We start from the raw sequence: 15,892 nt of genomic DNA, 5'->3' as shown, positions 1-15,892 counted from the left end.
CACAGTTATTTTCTGCTGAAAAGTGAACCAAAATGAAGCCTTTGGATCAGAACAAGGTTGCTAAGAGGTACACATATGTGGTGTTAGATGTAACATTTATCTGTAGTAGATAAAATTCTGGTACTGAGCATTTAGCTTGTGAGAGTGCTTGCTTAGAAGTGTCTTAATAAGATCTCAAGCAGTCTGTTTTAATGAAGTTGTAATATGCTGCTTAGGTTTCAGTTCCCTGTGAGGAAATTGTAGCTTGAAAAAGGATCTTTGGGTTTCTTTTAATACAGCCCTGTTGCAAGATACATGTATTGCCCATCATGAGACCCTTATTTGTCAAGAATTATTAAGTAAAAATTGCCTCGTTTAAGCTTATTCTGATTTATAGTGTTGGTTTCACCAGTAAGGCAGCAGACTTCTCTGAATTAAATTGTGTTCTTCCTACCCTACTAGAACGTAAACTTTCAATGTCCAGTTACCTTAAGCCAGCAAGGGGAGAATAATTGCCATACTACTGACAGTTCAGGGTATATCAGTTGAGTAATATTCATATTCATTATGTTGTGAGAATTGAGTATTGTTTTGTAAATATGTCTGACATACTTGGTAGGGTGAAAAAGAAAAGTTTTACTGGTAAAATTATTAGCAAATTAATATATGCTGTTGTGTACTCTGTTGGCTTTCATAATTCTACTCTATGCATATTAAAAAGCTTAGAGAAAAATAGCGTGTATAATTTTAAAGGAGTGGCCAATTACAAGCAAAAAGCTTTCCCCCTGTATCTGTTACTATAGTAACCAGGCAGCTTTCCTGGGGTCCAAAGAAAACAGCGTTTATAATGGAACAAATGCTGAAAAGTGCTGTGTTTTGTTTCAGAAGCAGAAATTATTGCCCACTGGCCTTGAGATTACAAATTGAGCTGTTTTTCTGTTAAACTGTACACTGCATGTAGATGGTGTTCTTTTTTTTAGTTCTTCAGAAATTTTTGTTAAAGGTGCAGCTCCAGCTCTCGGAGAAACCTCATATATCACCTGTGAGCAGTTCTGCAAAACTGAGGTCTCAAAAGATCTTTCTGGTTGTTTTCTTATCCCTGATTTTGTGGAGAAAATACTTTGTTTCATTTCTTGACTAAAGCATAGGTAAACATATACATATGTGTATGAAAGCCTTCAGTATGTCTGTGAAAACAGCTGGTTGGTTATGTGAAATATGTATTTGCCCTGTTCTGCCTCAGTGTCAGCACAAGGTTTTGTTGTCTTCTTGTGGTCTCCCTGACAGGTATCCGCAACCTGTGGCAAAGGTAGAAACTATCGGCACTTCAGAAATTCAGAAACTGCTTTGGAAAACAAGTTTATGTGTCTTTCACTGCAGATTCCATATGTCACATTTTCTTTGTTACATAGTTTTTAAATAAGTTCTTGTGTCATTACATTTTAATAATTTATGGGTTTTTTTTCCTATCTTATTCTTAGCTCTAGCTTTCAGAAAGGGTGGAAAAACAGAAAAAAAAGCATTATCTGCAACATGTACTTAGGTTAGCACTGCTGATACTGGAAACTCACTGTAGTTTTTTTCATCAGCACCGTTAATCAGTGGTTATTTCCTTTTCCTAGCCAGTATTTTCATTTAGCTTCATAAGTTCTGTCTATGTGAAGAAACTTGTTTGAATTTAATCATTTCTGTTGAAAGCAAATACAATACCTCTGCTGTTGAAATAGTTGTAGCGGATGGATGTACTTGACAGCTGAGCTGTTTCCACTGAAAGTACAACATGGATGGATGGCACTTTTGTGCCAGAAGAATATGTCCACATCAGAGGTTACTACTATTTAATTGATTTTAAAACCCTCCACAAACTTAGAGCAGTTTTGGTTAAAGCAGTAGAAAAAAACACCTTACTTTTTTTGAAGTATTCTTTTGCTATGGGTTTTCTCAAACAATTGGTACACTGAGAGTGTGCTTAGAACAAAAGGTGTATATATGTCTCATTTCACCCAGAACAAGCACGTCTTCAGTTTAATGTGACATAGACTGTTCCATAAATGACAATATTGGCTTTCAGACCTTTTAAAAAGATGGATTATTTTTTGTCCATCATACGAGCAGACATTTTTAATAAGAAACTGAATATTTTTAAAAGTCTGGAACTTAAAAATTTTGTAGTCATACAGCACTAGTACTTGTAGAAATCATATAAATTGTCAGTGTCCTTCTTCACAGGAATTTTTCATTTATATTGTTGTTAATATCTAGTATGGAAGGCAAACTGCTTTACTCGGTGTTGTGCAGAAGTGGATTTTTAGCACAGCCTCTATTTTTTTAATACAGAAGTCTGAATTTAGGGCATCTTTGTGTAATACAGTATCTCTATAACTGCATGACATATATACATATTTTGGGGGTTTATATATATATGTTTTCAGACACAGGGAAAGTAACTATTTTGTGAACAGAGCTGATTTTAGAACTATAAAAAATAAAACAGTTGAAAAAGATCTTTGTAGAATTATTTCAATATAATTTTGGATGAACTGTGATACACACTATAAATAGAGTTGTGTGGTCACTTAAAATGGGTGCAAACTTATTTTAACCTACCATTCCTTTAAATGGACAAGAATTTTACACTCTTAGTATGCTGAAAACTTAATTCCTTGGCTTACATTTGAAAAAAAGCCCTAGAGCAACAGAAAACATATAGGGAATGGGTTTGATTTCTAATTATAATACCAATTTTCTCCAGCTGCCCTTCAGCCTGTATATCAAATATTGCCTAATTTGTGTATCATGTCAGAATTATCTTGTGGAAGGATTTGAAGAACAGAGTGCTAATTACTTTACAGATTACATGGAAGTTGTTCTAGATTGAGGAAGAGCCATGGGGAAAAAGGTACTGAGTATTAATGGCATATGAACTAATTGGAAATATGTAGATAAGTACGACTAAAATTCTGTAGGGCCGTGAAATTTGAGCTGAATTTTTATATTCAAATACCATGACATTTGTCACTGCAGTTACGTTAACTGTCACAATAATGTCTTCCTATGTTCTGCCTGTTTCCTGAAGTCTAGCTGGTTAACATAGAAATAATGTGTCTCAGAGGAATATATACTCAAATTTCTCTTTCTTTTCCATATAGGTGGATGTGGCTGTGGTGCATTTCACTCCACTGGTGCAACCAAAGATAGAGCAGCCATTTGAACTCGTAGAAAAAGTGGTTCAAAGTGTTTTTCAGTTTAGAAGAAAATACTGCTTCCGTGGACTTGAGTAAGATCTCTTATGATAGTGTCTCAGATACTGGTTTTGAAAATGCATCGGCACTTGTAGCTATACATTTGATTTTATTCCTCCCATTTTAAATTTGTCATCATAGTTTATCAGATTTTCCATTTCTGAATAATTTCTGGAGGCAAAGTATGAGATGAATCTCTGCTGTAATTATGTAGTAATTATTGTTAGTGTAATTCAAGTTGTTAAAATTACTAGGATAAATTACTGATAATTTATGTCTTGGAAAGAAGCAAACAACAAAAACTATGGCATTTTTTGGTTGAGTTACAAAATGAAAGTGTCAAAATTCAGAACCCATGAACAGGGAGAGTATCACCTGTGGGAAATTTTACTTATTTGGGGTTAATGTCAAAAGGTTAAATTCTTTCTGTGCTTGCCCTTGTATGGAGTTCTTACTGACACTTTAAAAATCCCTAGGTTTACTGAGGGAATTTACTAGGTTCTCTAAGTGATGTGAGAAACCTGCAGTCTCTTCACCAAGGATCCTGTTAAAACTCCAGCATGGCCACGTGTCTGGCTTGGTATGGGAAAAACCCAGCATTCAGCATTGTAGAATGTAGGAGAGAGCTGCTGTTAGGACTAGAGGTGTGCTGTTGCTGGGTGGGCTAGCTGAATGTTACTGGGCATGGTCTTGGCCCTCATGTAGTCCAGTTAGGTAGGATGCCACCTTATGGAACTACAGGCCTTAACTATCACTATTTTAAAGGTGATTATAGAAATTTTGTGGGGCTGTTATTTTTTTCCTTGAAGTAGTAAATGCCATTGATGTAATGGAGGCAGACACTGGATCTAAAATGAGTATTAATTTACCTGTGTTAAGGTTTGAGGTAGTTAGAAAATGATGTAGTCAATCTCTAGATGAGTTTGATTTACAGGATGGTGGTTTGGATTTTTTATTTTGTTGGGGTTTTTCTCATTTCAGTTGACAGTGTAAGCAGAAGGCATGTGCAGTCAGCATATCTACTTTATGTAGAATATATTTGGCAAAGTTAGAAAAAAAAAACACAACTAATCTCAAATGGCTACTAACTGCTCAATGGGTTTGTTTTTTTTGAGGCAAGGAGCCAGAGCCTGAACTTTTGCACATCACATATCCCATAGCAACTTGTGCTTTAGTCCTAGTGTGCAGCTAAGAAATACAGTCCTCTTATTCTTCAGCTTGAAGACTTGAAAAAAATAGCACATTTTGGGTGTGTAGTAAGTCTGAGTTCATTATAAGGTATTTGTCTACCTATGCATCACATACACTGTACAAAACCAGGGTAATAGAATCAGTTGATATTTGTGTGTAAATTCTGGGATCCAAGATAGACATAGTGTATAAAGCTGTTAAATCCACAAAGAAATGTAATATAGCTCAAGTTGCTGTTCGTGGACATTTATAAGATGGTTCTGTATATAAAAGGTGATTAAACATTTTTGGCTTCAGATACCTCTTTTAACTAGCAAATCAAAGAGAGTGAGTTAAGGATCGATATCAAAATAAGGATTGGTCCATTTTAACCTTGTTGCCCTAGATGCTGAAGTAATGGAGACATTTTTGACAAAGGCCTGGAGTAGCCCATACCTGAAATCAGGTTATTTCTAGAAGTTCTATCCTTCTCTTGTCATTTTAAACCCTTTCTTGACTTTGTATTCCATCTGCTCACCAAGAGCCACCTATCACTTACTTGTAGAAAACATTTTGAGTAGCTTGTCCAGTCAACCTGTGAAACACAGCTAGGGCTGTGGGTGTGTTAATGTATTAGGTGCATAGCATTTTTAGGTCTTAGGTATGTATGATAGAGGCAGATCATTTGAAAATTGAGACATACACATCAACCATGTGCAAATTTTCTGCCTTCCTGACCCATTGTAGACTGAGAGCTACTGCTAATAAGAGCCAGTACTTTCAGTAGTTTGCATTTTGTAGTATGCATTTTTATGAGACATTAAAATTACTCGAACTAATACTATTCATTGAAATTTAGGGAACTTGTGAGAGGTGCTAATGCATCTGGCAATAGAGTAGATGATTAACTGATGAACAGTGACAAAATCTAGGACTCCTAGCACATACTCCAAGTGAATGATAATTAAATATTCCTTTCCTCCTCCTTGGCTTTTTTTTTTCTGGCATTAGAATTATAGTATTAATGACAAGTGATAATATTTTTCCCATTGGAATAAAACACTTACTTACCATGAAGGTCATATGGTTTGGATCTGATCTGTTTTCCAGTTTAATCTGTTGTTGCTCTCTGATTATGAGGTGAATTCTAACTCTGTGGCTGTATCTATCTGTACGCAGAGCTCCCTTTAAACACATGCATGTTTGTTCCTGTATGTTAACATTAACATACAATGTATGTATATGCTTTTCTATATTGTCATAATTTGCAGAAAAAGGGCCCTTACATATTTCCATTTGCTTAGATAATGATCTATATTGAGTGCTAAAGCTAAAAGAATTACATACTTAATATAGGTTTACTATTAAGTACGTTCTTAAAAGGATTCTGTTACTCTTAAAGGAAACTGAATTGTCTGTCTGAACTCTGAATTTGATTGTCTTCTCCCCACACCTTTTAGGACCTTGTTTCCTGAAAGTGGACGTTTGAAAAGAACAGAACAGCTGATGATGACAGCAAATGTTGATCCAACTCTGCGTCCTTTTCAGCTCTCCATGTCGCAATTTAGAAATCTGTGCAATACATACAGGAAAATGTGTGATGAAGACTCTAGCCTTTTTGTGTACAATTATAGAGAAGAATTAAAGGAAAAGAAGACAAGAAAATTACTTAAAAGTACTGAAGAGACTGAAGAGGAAAATGAGCTGTAACAGCTGTAATTGCAGCAGACTGGTTTTTTTATTAGTTTTAGCTCCTTAATCTAGAGGTGTTGATTCAGTAAAAGGAGGCTTATATATTCCTGCATCTCTGCAGGGTTGGAAGAATTACTTTTGAGAAAGTGGTGGAGAGAAAGGGCTTTCCCATTTTATTTATTCATTCCATTCAGCTGCAGACAAAAGTGAAAAGATAGTCCAGTTACAAGGTGCCTACGGGTCTTTTTTACTTCAGGGGAATGGCTAGAACACATACTGAGAACAAGGTATGTTGTAAGACATGTAATTAAGTTGGGATGCTTCCGAAATAACTGAGTTCTATATGAACAAAAGTGCATTATTAAAATGTAAGAAAAAATACTTTTCATACTTCAGCATGTAGACAGTATTTGGTGTTTTGTGCTCTTTTTATCCTGGAACAGCCTACTGTCCAGGGTAACTGAAAAAAACAAAAGCCAAAATTCCTGTATAAATATACTCAAGTGACGGGCTTACAGGAGGGTAAAGTGCACAGACTGACTCAAGGTCTGCTAATACTCTTCTCATTTATGCAAAAGCAAAGAATTTGGGATTTAAAGCTCCAACTAGGGAAAAGCAGCATGATAAAAAGTAGAGAACATGGCTAAGTACAATACTTACTTGTCTTTTACTGTACAGGCTGGTATAGAAAACAAAAAATACAGTCAAATAAAAGATTACAGGCCAAGCTTTGTTTTTGTATTTACACATATGTATAAAGTATAAACAGCATCTTGAAACTTACAAAAATGAAATTCTTGCACTATTGTGCACTAAAACACATTAAAAATAACTTAATTCTGCTTTAAATAAAGCAAAAATTAAAACGAAAGAACTAAAATGCCCAAGGTATTGAAAAATTCATTTTGCAATGCTGCTTCCCATTGTAAACCCTTTTGCCACTCGCTAGCACCTTTTCCACATTTCTTACTTAATCTACTAATGAGGCCATCCTTCCCCTCCCCTGGAATACTACATCATCTTAATAACTGCTTGAAAGGGATGAACTAATTTACAGACCTTGGCTAACTTAATCTATTTTTGAACCACAATAAATTAAAATAACTTAAGAATCCTTTACAGCTGTTTTTGTGGAAAAATGTCTTAGTGCACAAAATCAGAGAGAAGTTTTCCTGCAGCTTCCATAAATTTACTAGTTTTAAAGCAAAATAGGTTTGTTGAATTTTATGCGGACTTCAAATGAATATTTTAAATATAGTGCTAGAAAGCTAGGATTTCCCATGCCTCTCCGCAGCTTCATAAAAACAGTCCTCATTAACTACAGATGTTAAACTCTGGACACTAAATTCTCTTTCCAAAATAGAGTTCAGATCTAGATTTGCAGCATCAGAGTGACTGTCGAGGGACTCGTGGTGTTCTTGCATTGCCATTAAAGTTCCCTTGTTGCGCTTTGTGCTGTTTACTTTTCTCTTCACTGGGCAGAAATGGCCACGCACGAGCTTTGGGTGCTCACGCATGTCTCCTGTCTCAAAGCCATCTCCTTCTTCATTTTCAGCAGCCTGATCCCGTTCAGAGTCAGTACTTGGCTCCTCTGAAATTTTCAGCCGTTGGAACTGTATTTCAATGTCTTTTGTAGGGCTGCCCTTCTTTAGGTTTCGATAGGCATCGTCATCATCATCATCACTGAGAATATCAGATTCTTTGACAAGAACATTAGAAAAGTCAGACGCACAGCTCTGTACGTGCTTATCATGAGATGAATTTTTGGGCTCCTGTATGCTCTCCGTGGTGTGGCAGCTGCTGCTCTGAGTACTACTGCTCAGGCTGCACTCATCGGAGTCCTGGAAAGTGCCCTTCCCTGGATCACCGTTCCACTCACTACTGGATGAATTCTTCAGTACCTTCAAGGACCTCGTGGAAGCTGTGCAGAAGAAAAAGACAGGTTTATTTTTGCAGCAGAACATCAGCTGGTTATACTGTTTGTCTCAATCACCCACTTACAATTACAGTGTACATAGTCTCATTTGATAATCATCCCAGGTTGGATGTGGCAGCATTCTTTGCTGCTTTGTTAGTTTTTTTAAAAAAGTTCCTTTGCCCATATCATACAGTGCGATCCCATAGAGTTTTCATTCCACCTACCCCAGGGCTCTATGCTCGCCTTCATGTGGACTATATACAAAATCTTCCAAAAATTGTAGTAATGTTTTATACACTTATGCAGGAAAGCAAGATGGATTCAGGCACTGCAAGCACTGGAGAGCCAGATTATAGGTGGAGGCTGAGCTGTCCTGGTTCCTGTGATGTTAAGGGGATTTTATAGACAACTGATCAGATGGCAAACTTGAAATATTAGTAGGTTCTCATTTAACCAAAATGTTTAAAGCCTGTACTCAATTAGGGTATCTGCTGGGATGCCAGTTTAGTGCACTGAAAGAAGCAAGACTTCTGCCTTTTGCCAGTTGTTTTAGCTCTAAATGTTATCAGGGCTGAGTTACAAAAGGGAACCCAGAGGAAAGAACACTAATACTGCATGCCAAAGGAGTCTCTTTCTTCCCAGCACAATTAATTTGGGCCTTGTTAAGTCTTCCCTTAAGAGAGCTAATGACACAGCACAGCTGTGGGGGGATTGAAAGCCTGCTTATCTCCTTTAGCCTTTGCCATGCACTGGGTGGTGGTGAAATTCTACAATGACACACTAGAGTCATGGTAATAATTACAAACCTTCTGCCAGTGCTGGAGAACAGACTCCATTTTTCACTTTGAGAACACATTTCTTTCTTACCCAGTTTGGCTGTTGCAGGTACACGGTTCTTGAGTGGAACAAGGCGCTCTTTACTTGTTTTCTCCAGTGGTAGCTCACATTTTATGTGGCGTCTGAAATTCTCCCGCAAAATAGAACGGATCACCTTCACAATGTTAGTCTTGTTCTCACAGTCACTGCAAGTTTAAGGAAACACATAACTTCTTACTTAATTTTCCCCTCTGAAGAAGACACTACTGGGATAAAGTTTGCTTGCCTTCTTTCTGCTGACATGCTTTAGTGCAGTGGGGTTTGTCAGTAACTTGCTTTAGGAGTGGTTTTGCAGCTAACATCTTTATGTCTTATTAGGCATTTCACACACTTCAAGATCTTAGTTACTTCCCCTTAGGCAGACAGCCCAAAAGGTAACTTTATACCAAGGGATCACCCATTAAGTGGCCTTTGTCAGAATGTAATTTCTGCTAAGCAACTGAGAATCTGATAAAACAGTTACTTTTCCCATTTCACACTGGAACTTACGATCATAGGTCTGTGCAGATTTCTGACACTGGATCACTATGCCAAATTCCCTCTAATTTCAAACTGCTACACTTTATGCAGTTAAACGCTGACATAGTGCCTGGATTCAAGGAGAGATGCACTGGAAGTGCTGAGGCCAGGGTCATGGCAGGGGAAGATATATATAATTTTTTTAATTCCATTAATATGATTCATTGAATACAACCTTCATGTAAAACTTACCTGCTACACAACTGAAAAATTGTTTCTGGCCTGCCTTCCAGTTCTGACTTGGTGTGAATCAGTTCCCAGATACAGCTGTTCTCTGTTCCTGCACATGGAAGAAAACATTATTTCTGTATATATTTCACAAAACCTTTTGTCATTAGAAAGATGAGTGTAGAGCTCCTTCACTTCCTGAAGGTGGTGTTAACATAGCCATGGGTGGATCCACAGAAAACCTCACCCAAGATGGAACCCAAAGGAAGGTCTCTTGAACTCTCCTGTTGCAGCAGCCTAGCGCTCCCTTTAAAAGGTGCTTGCTTGGAGAGTTGCTTTCCCCATTCTTACTGCTTTTTGCTGCTTTCCAGCCTTAAGCACCTGCTCCAAGGTGCGCAAAGCATTGAATTTTTCTCTAAATACCTAGTATCACCTTTTACAGAAGATACAGAACTGGATAGGATCATAAAGATCAACTCAAAGGGAGAATAAAAGCGCAGCCCTCTACTACCACAAATTACAGTCATGTTTCCCACGTGGAAAAACAGAAGGGTTGGCCCACACACAGTGTAAGGGCGTCACCAGGACATCAACCATGGTAAATCACCTTCTGTTCATGGTATCTTCTGTCATTCCTTTACATCATGTTGCATCTTCCTGAACTTGTGGAAGAACCCAACATACCAAATGAAGAAAGTCTGTTAATGTATCAAGCTCCCCTGCTGTGCAAGACACAACAGCAGATGGTATTTTCTCCGCACCTGCCTGTTTCCAGAGGCTCCAGAAAGATGTATGGAAGAAACAGTATTACAAAATCCCAGAAAAGCATTCAATCCTAAAGTATTCAGACCAAGGGGATTACCTGCTGTGTTCCCCAGTCGAACTTGAAGAGCAGATAAAGGAATCAACCAACGAAATTTAAATGGATCCAAGTCACCATAATTATGTACAGCACGAACATTAGTAGGCTGCAAAAAGAAAAACAATCAAGGATATTTCCAAGAAGTAAAAAACCTGGGTGTTTTTTTTTAATTACTCTTGAAGACCTGCCTCTGAAGAGAAACTAAATTCATTAGACTTTGCTACCTTAATATGTGCTTGCAAATGTAGCTGAAATGGTGATAGACACAACATTTGGAATTTGTAATTGCTTCAACTTCTAAAAGCACTTGGTTTTAATGGATAAAAATAATACTTTGCATATAAGTACTACTAGTGAACAAGCCTTCCATGAAGGAACCTGCAGACTGTTGATTAGCCGAATACATTAATCATGTAGCTGCTGCTGCTACTTTTAGAGCCCCTCCGTCTGTTATGATAATCTTGGTGCAGTACTTCACCACTGGTACTCAGAATATGCAACCTGCTACTTGACTTCAGCATTCCAGTTTTTTAAATGGGGGACAGAGGAGGTTATGTTTATAATGCCCCTTTTCCTTCCCTTCCAGGGTGATCAAGTGTCTATAAACAGAGGTTTTTATCCTATGCACTGTGTTAAGGAGGGCATTATAAATGCCAATGATTCCTACATGGCAATGTTTCATATTCCACCTGACAAAACTAAAATGGGGCTCATGCAGCTTGTTAAGATGCTGCTGCTTACTAAGTAACAAAAAAAAAAAAAATGTATGGGTACACAGATACTGATGCACTTGTTCTGGCTGTGATAGGTAAAATTCCAGCCTAGTAAAGGAAGGTGGTGTCATCACAGTCACTCCCCCTTCAATGCTGGTATTGTGCATCGCACACTGCAGTAGGATCCTGTGCTTAAACACCCACCACCGCCACTGATACCTGACTTACCATTTTCTTTTTCAGTTTGTAGTTCTCCTTATACACCAGTATTACAGCCCTCTTAAAAACTAAAAAAGAAATCAGAAAAGGAAAACTTAATTACAGGTGTAATATTCAATGAAAATATTGTCTCAGAGAAGCTGTTTGTTGTAGTCATTGGAATGTGAAGGATGAGATAAGCAAATGGATTTTAAAGCACCTGCCCTGCATTAAAATGACAACTAGGTTTTTCATCCTACACTTGTTCATGCAATGGCAGTATTATTTCCTCAGATTTTGTCTGAACATTTAGGATTAAGCCATTCTGCACATTTATTCTGAAATCAGCAGCAACTTGTCTCCTGTAAGTCTTTACATAAACAAATACAGCAGATGTAGGTTAGGTAAAAGTTCAGATTTCCTTTTTTGCAATCAGAAAGGCCTATACAACAAGGGAATGCCATGTAAAAGGACACTAAGTCTGTTCTTCCTGCAGTTCAGCATTTGTTTTGTTGGAAACTCAAACATCTCAATTTCTACTTTTCCATCTGCAGGAATTCTCTGGCTTCCACAACATCTGACTGGAGTGGCTTACTAATGTTACCTAATCTTTCAGCTTCCAGGGAGGCAGGGACATGTTCTCTCTCAGCTTTAAGGAGGAACAGAAACATGGGGGCATTGAAGCTGCAGGGAGCTCTACAGAACAGTACCAGAGTCCAGATTGGACTTTAGGACAGTATAGCTCTGCTTGTGCAGCCATGTTTCCTTCCAGTGGAAGAGGAGAGAGGGATGATGATACGCAGTTGTCATCCCTACATGAAGCCTGGATACAACCATAGCAAGCACAGCATTAACCCTAGAGCTTGTCAGTTTCCGTCAGTTCCATATTAGGTACATTTTCTAAGCTACCCACATAAGATTTAAAGTGAGAATAAAATTTGGTTTCCCAAGTGGCAGATGATCAGTCTTAAGCTAAGCATCAGGCCGGAGTCCTTTCATTCATATGTGTCCTTCTGGGAAGTGTCTGGCATACACAGATCATCAAGCAGCTTATCCAAGGAATCTGACATGTAGTTACTGTTTGTTCTGTTAGAAGCAACCCATCTCCAACCCATCATGCTTCTGAGGGAAGAAGTGCATGACAGCCCTGAGAAAGACAAACTTGGGTCTTGTCAACCCGGAGTCGTTCTGTCATTGTTTATCCAGTGACATTTTGGACAAGTGCCTAAGATGTTTCACTGGAAGATTTAATTACTTAGGTAATTATTGAATGATTAATAGTATATATACTATTAAATAAAACTCTTGTTTGTATGCTCTCATTTCCACATCCATTTTTCAGGTTAAAATAATCTGAATGGGGATTTTTCCACCAGCCTTCCTAAGCTTGGTTTAGCAGATTGCTGTAATGACAATATTGCCTCTTGAAAATCACTTCATTTCCACACTTTACGTATAGGCAGGAGAGCAGCTGAGGCTGGCTCACAGAGCAACCAGCAACAGCAAACAAATGGAAACTTTTCTCATATTAGGAAATACGGCTATGTACTTTTTCAGATGTTAGTCTGCCCTAGCTATCACATGGCTACAGGGAAAGGAGCTGGTGGCTTTCACCTTGTTAAAAGATTTAATGTGGTAATCTTTAGATTTGAAAGAGCAGAGAGTCATTAAGGAAGACACTTACCAAACACTGTAAGTTCAAGATCTTTTCTTGCTTTGCCCAGCGATGGGAAAGGATTCAGCCAGGAAACTGTGGAGTGCATCAGAAGTTCTCCCATGGAAAGCTCTGTCACCTATATTAAATTAAAACAGTAGATAATATGTGAGTGAAACCTTAATGAGTACATATCAATAACTTTAAGTATCTATGTTTTCACTATGTATGGACAGAGAGAAAGGCAGAGAGATGTGTACTACAGAAGGATAAGCATGAGTAATTCCCTTTTTAAAATAGGTAACAGCTGTAAAAAGTAATAGCCCCTAAGTTATGGAACCTGGATAGAAGTTCTTACTATTAATAACTTAGAAGAATATTAAGTACATCAGATGATCTGTCACATATAGCCAGTTCTGAACTAGCTGATTTATTAGCTGTAAGTATCTTTAATTTCTATAGAGTAATTAGTATTAATGACACTGCCAATGGCAGAATTAATGGAGGTCTTGTACTCTGGGGCTGCTTTCTTCTGTGAGACAACATGACACTGTGAAGAATCTCCCAGGCTGCCCAGTTTTGTTTCTCCATAAATGATGAGATACCAAGCAGCCAATGGGAGCAATTTGGTGCTTTTACTAGGAGGAAATAAAACAACTGAGCCAGCATCTCTCATATTTGATCTCCACCTTCATGAATTTCATCTGCTTATAATTGTTTGATGTAAATGGCTAAGTTGAGACCTTGCTGCCCCAGTTCTGGGAGATGCGTGCACACAGTCTGTTTAACTAATGGGTTTTGCTCTGACAAATACCCATGGGTGCCTCAGCACTGGAAGTGTAGAGAATGAGAATAACAGACCTCAGTGTGAAATCCCTTGAATTGCCATTTTCATTTATATGGGTGAAAAAAAAATCTTAAGAATTCTATAGCATAAACCCTGAATGCCTTGGGGCATGGAAAATCCCTGCAACATTTGAGAAGATTTTTCCTACTGAGAACTATATCTACTCCTGCTTGCAATTCTTGTCAGTCCAGAAGGCGTCTCTGGCAGCTGTCTGAAAATTTTACCGTAACCTACTGACAAAAAGAAACTTGACAGGCAGATATGAAATAGAAGTTAAAATATTAAAGGAAAATGGAGGAAGCCCAGCACAAATAAGTTGACAAAATCAACTTCAGGGAGAGAAAAAGACCCTATGGCAAGTGAGATGAATAAAGAGTGCTGTTCCGTCTCTTACCTCCTTCTCTGTTCCACTTTGATCTGCAACCAGTTGGTCAAATACAGTGCCGTAATCTTCATATATCTTCTGCATCTCATTGATGTGACTTGCTACTTTTTCCATTGCCTTCAGTGCTTCTACAAGGTTTAAAAATTTCATAGACAACTGTGTAATTCAATTGTATTCTCCGAATTCCGCTTGAGGCAGGCAAAATGACCAAATGTCCCCAAAGTTCGGTGGACAGTATTTTCTCATAGCAACAGTGGAAGAAACGCTTTCTAATCAGGGTAAGTGAAAAACGCTCATGTGGTGTCATGAGTGCCTGGAAAGATTTCAGTAGTATTCCAGTGATAAGCCTCAGATGTTTATAGCAGATACTTATAGCAATATGATAGTAACCACACTTAAGTTTTGCTTCTTGTATATATAGGGCCATTTGGCTCACCACAGAATGGACAAAGAAATACAGTGCTAGATTGTACAAGTTCCTTATAGACTGTATGTATAAAATAAATTTTGGTGGCCAGGTTTTGTTTAATTTTTGTTTTCAAAGCAAGAATGATGCTAGAATTCATTAGACTTCTGTGTTAATTTAGAAAGGAGTTGGACAAGATTTCTCTAGTCCTGCCAGCTCTTAATTGACCTGCAAGTAAGTTACCCCCAGTTTGGTTGTAAGGGCAAGGGAACACTATTAGAAATTCCCTTTAAAGCCAGTAACAGCCTTGTGACTTTTTGCTGACAATGTATTTTGCCTGAATGTATCTTGTTAAAATGACAATCAACCATAAAATAGATCTCTAGACTTTCATCTACCAGGTGATGACAGACCTGAACTGGAATTTGCCAGGGTCAAATCCCAAGCATCTGAGCCTAGAAAAGTAATCAATCCTAATAAACGTTAGACAAACATGTCACTCTACATGGGAAGACTGCAAAGCTTTGACACAGATCTCCTCTATGTATGCAAGAGACACAGCCAAACCTCAGAACAATTAAGATTTCCTTCTGTGGCACCCTTCAACTTTGAGTTAAAGAGCTAAGTAATAACCACAAGATGGAGCTTTGCTCAGTGTTTACAAGTGGGAAAAACAGCAACACTGACCTGACATGCTCCTGTGCAGGAAGTGAGGAGAAAAGACCCCAGTCCTATTTGCCATGGCAAATCCTAGGCATATCTACTTCTCAAAGGGACTTGGACATACCAAGCAGGACTTTTTGCTATAAGCATGGAAAAGTTACTTCTTATTTTTAAGGAGAGAGAGGGAATTTCCTCTAGGTTTTGACAAGTCTGTGCTATCTACCAGAATGGCTACCTCCATCTTTAGAAAGGGCTGGAAAGAAAAATTTAACTCATATTCATTCCTGTAGAAGAAAAGAGGAAGTTACCTGTCAAATGATAGTGCTCCTCACTCTCGTTGTCTGTCAGAGACACCAGCTCTTTTAAAAGCAGAGGATATTTCAGCACTCTCTGAACAGGCTTTATGAGATATGACTCCAGTGTAGATGAGTGCTGCTTTGTGGGATTTCGGGCATCCAGAAAGGCCTTAAAGGCACTATCTGTTTTAGCTAGAAGTAAATAAAAGAGTTGGTCAGTTGAACATGGAAGTCAGAATCACAGAACACCAGGTTGGATGGAACCTCAAGGATCATCTGGTCCAACCTTGGCAAAAGCACAGTA

At 38.0% G+C, this 15,892-nt stretch overlaps 2 protein-coding genes across 13 annotated transcripts in view; one reads left to right on the top strand and one right to left on the bottom strand.

Annotated features, from left to right (window-relative positions):
- Positions 1 to 6,797, top strand: part of TFB1M (transcription factor B1, mitochondrial) — a 28,919-nt gene extending 22,122 nt beyond the window's left edge. For all 3 annotated transcript variants that reach the window (XM_062640883.1, XM_062640882.1, XM_062640884.1), the window contains 2 exons: positions 3,129 to 3,256; positions 5,852 to 6,797. In XM_062640883.1, coding sequence (XP_062496867.1) covers positions 3,129 to 3,256; positions 5,852 to 6,101 — 378 coding nt within the window. In that variant the 3' untranslated portion in view covers positions 6,102 to 6,797. The remainder of the gene's footprint in view (positions 1 to 3,128; positions 3,257 to 5,851) is intronic.
- TIAM2 (TIAM Rac1 associated GEF 2) overlaps positions 6,728 to 15,892 on the bottom strand; it is a 165,477-nt gene continuing 156,312 nt past the window's right edge. For 9 of the 10 annotated variants that reach the window (XM_062640865.1, XM_062640864.1, XM_062640867.1 and 6 more), the window contains 8 exons: positions 15,601 to 15,780; positions 14,233 to 14,351; positions 13,022 to 13,130; positions 11,368 to 11,426; positions 10,427 to 10,532; positions 9,589 to 9,676; positions 8,869 to 9,023; positions 6,728 to 8,004 (listed from right to left, as the gene is read on the bottom strand). In XM_062640865.1, the coding sequence (XP_062496849.1) occupies positions 7,352 to 8,004; positions 8,869 to 9,023; positions 9,589 to 9,676; positions 10,427 to 10,532; positions 11,368 to 11,426; positions 13,022 to 13,130; positions 14,233 to 14,351; positions 15,601 to 15,780 (1,469 nt within the window). In that variant the 3' untranslated portion in view covers positions 6,728 to 7,351. The other variant, XM_062640870.1, reaches the window with a different exon arrangement.

This window comes from Pezoporus occidentalis, unplaced genomic scaffold, assembly GCF_034315485.1.
Source record: "Pezoporus occidentalis ecotype Australia unplaced genomic scaffold, CSIRO_AGI_Poc_V1 ctg67, whole genome shotgun sequence".
Taxonomy (NCBI): domain Eukaryota; kingdom Metazoa; phylum Chordata; class Aves; order Psittaciformes; family Psittacidae; genus Pezoporus; species Pezoporus occidentalis.
Note: the sequence above shows the minus strand (reverse complement) of the source record. Positions and strands in the feature narration are given on the sequence as shown.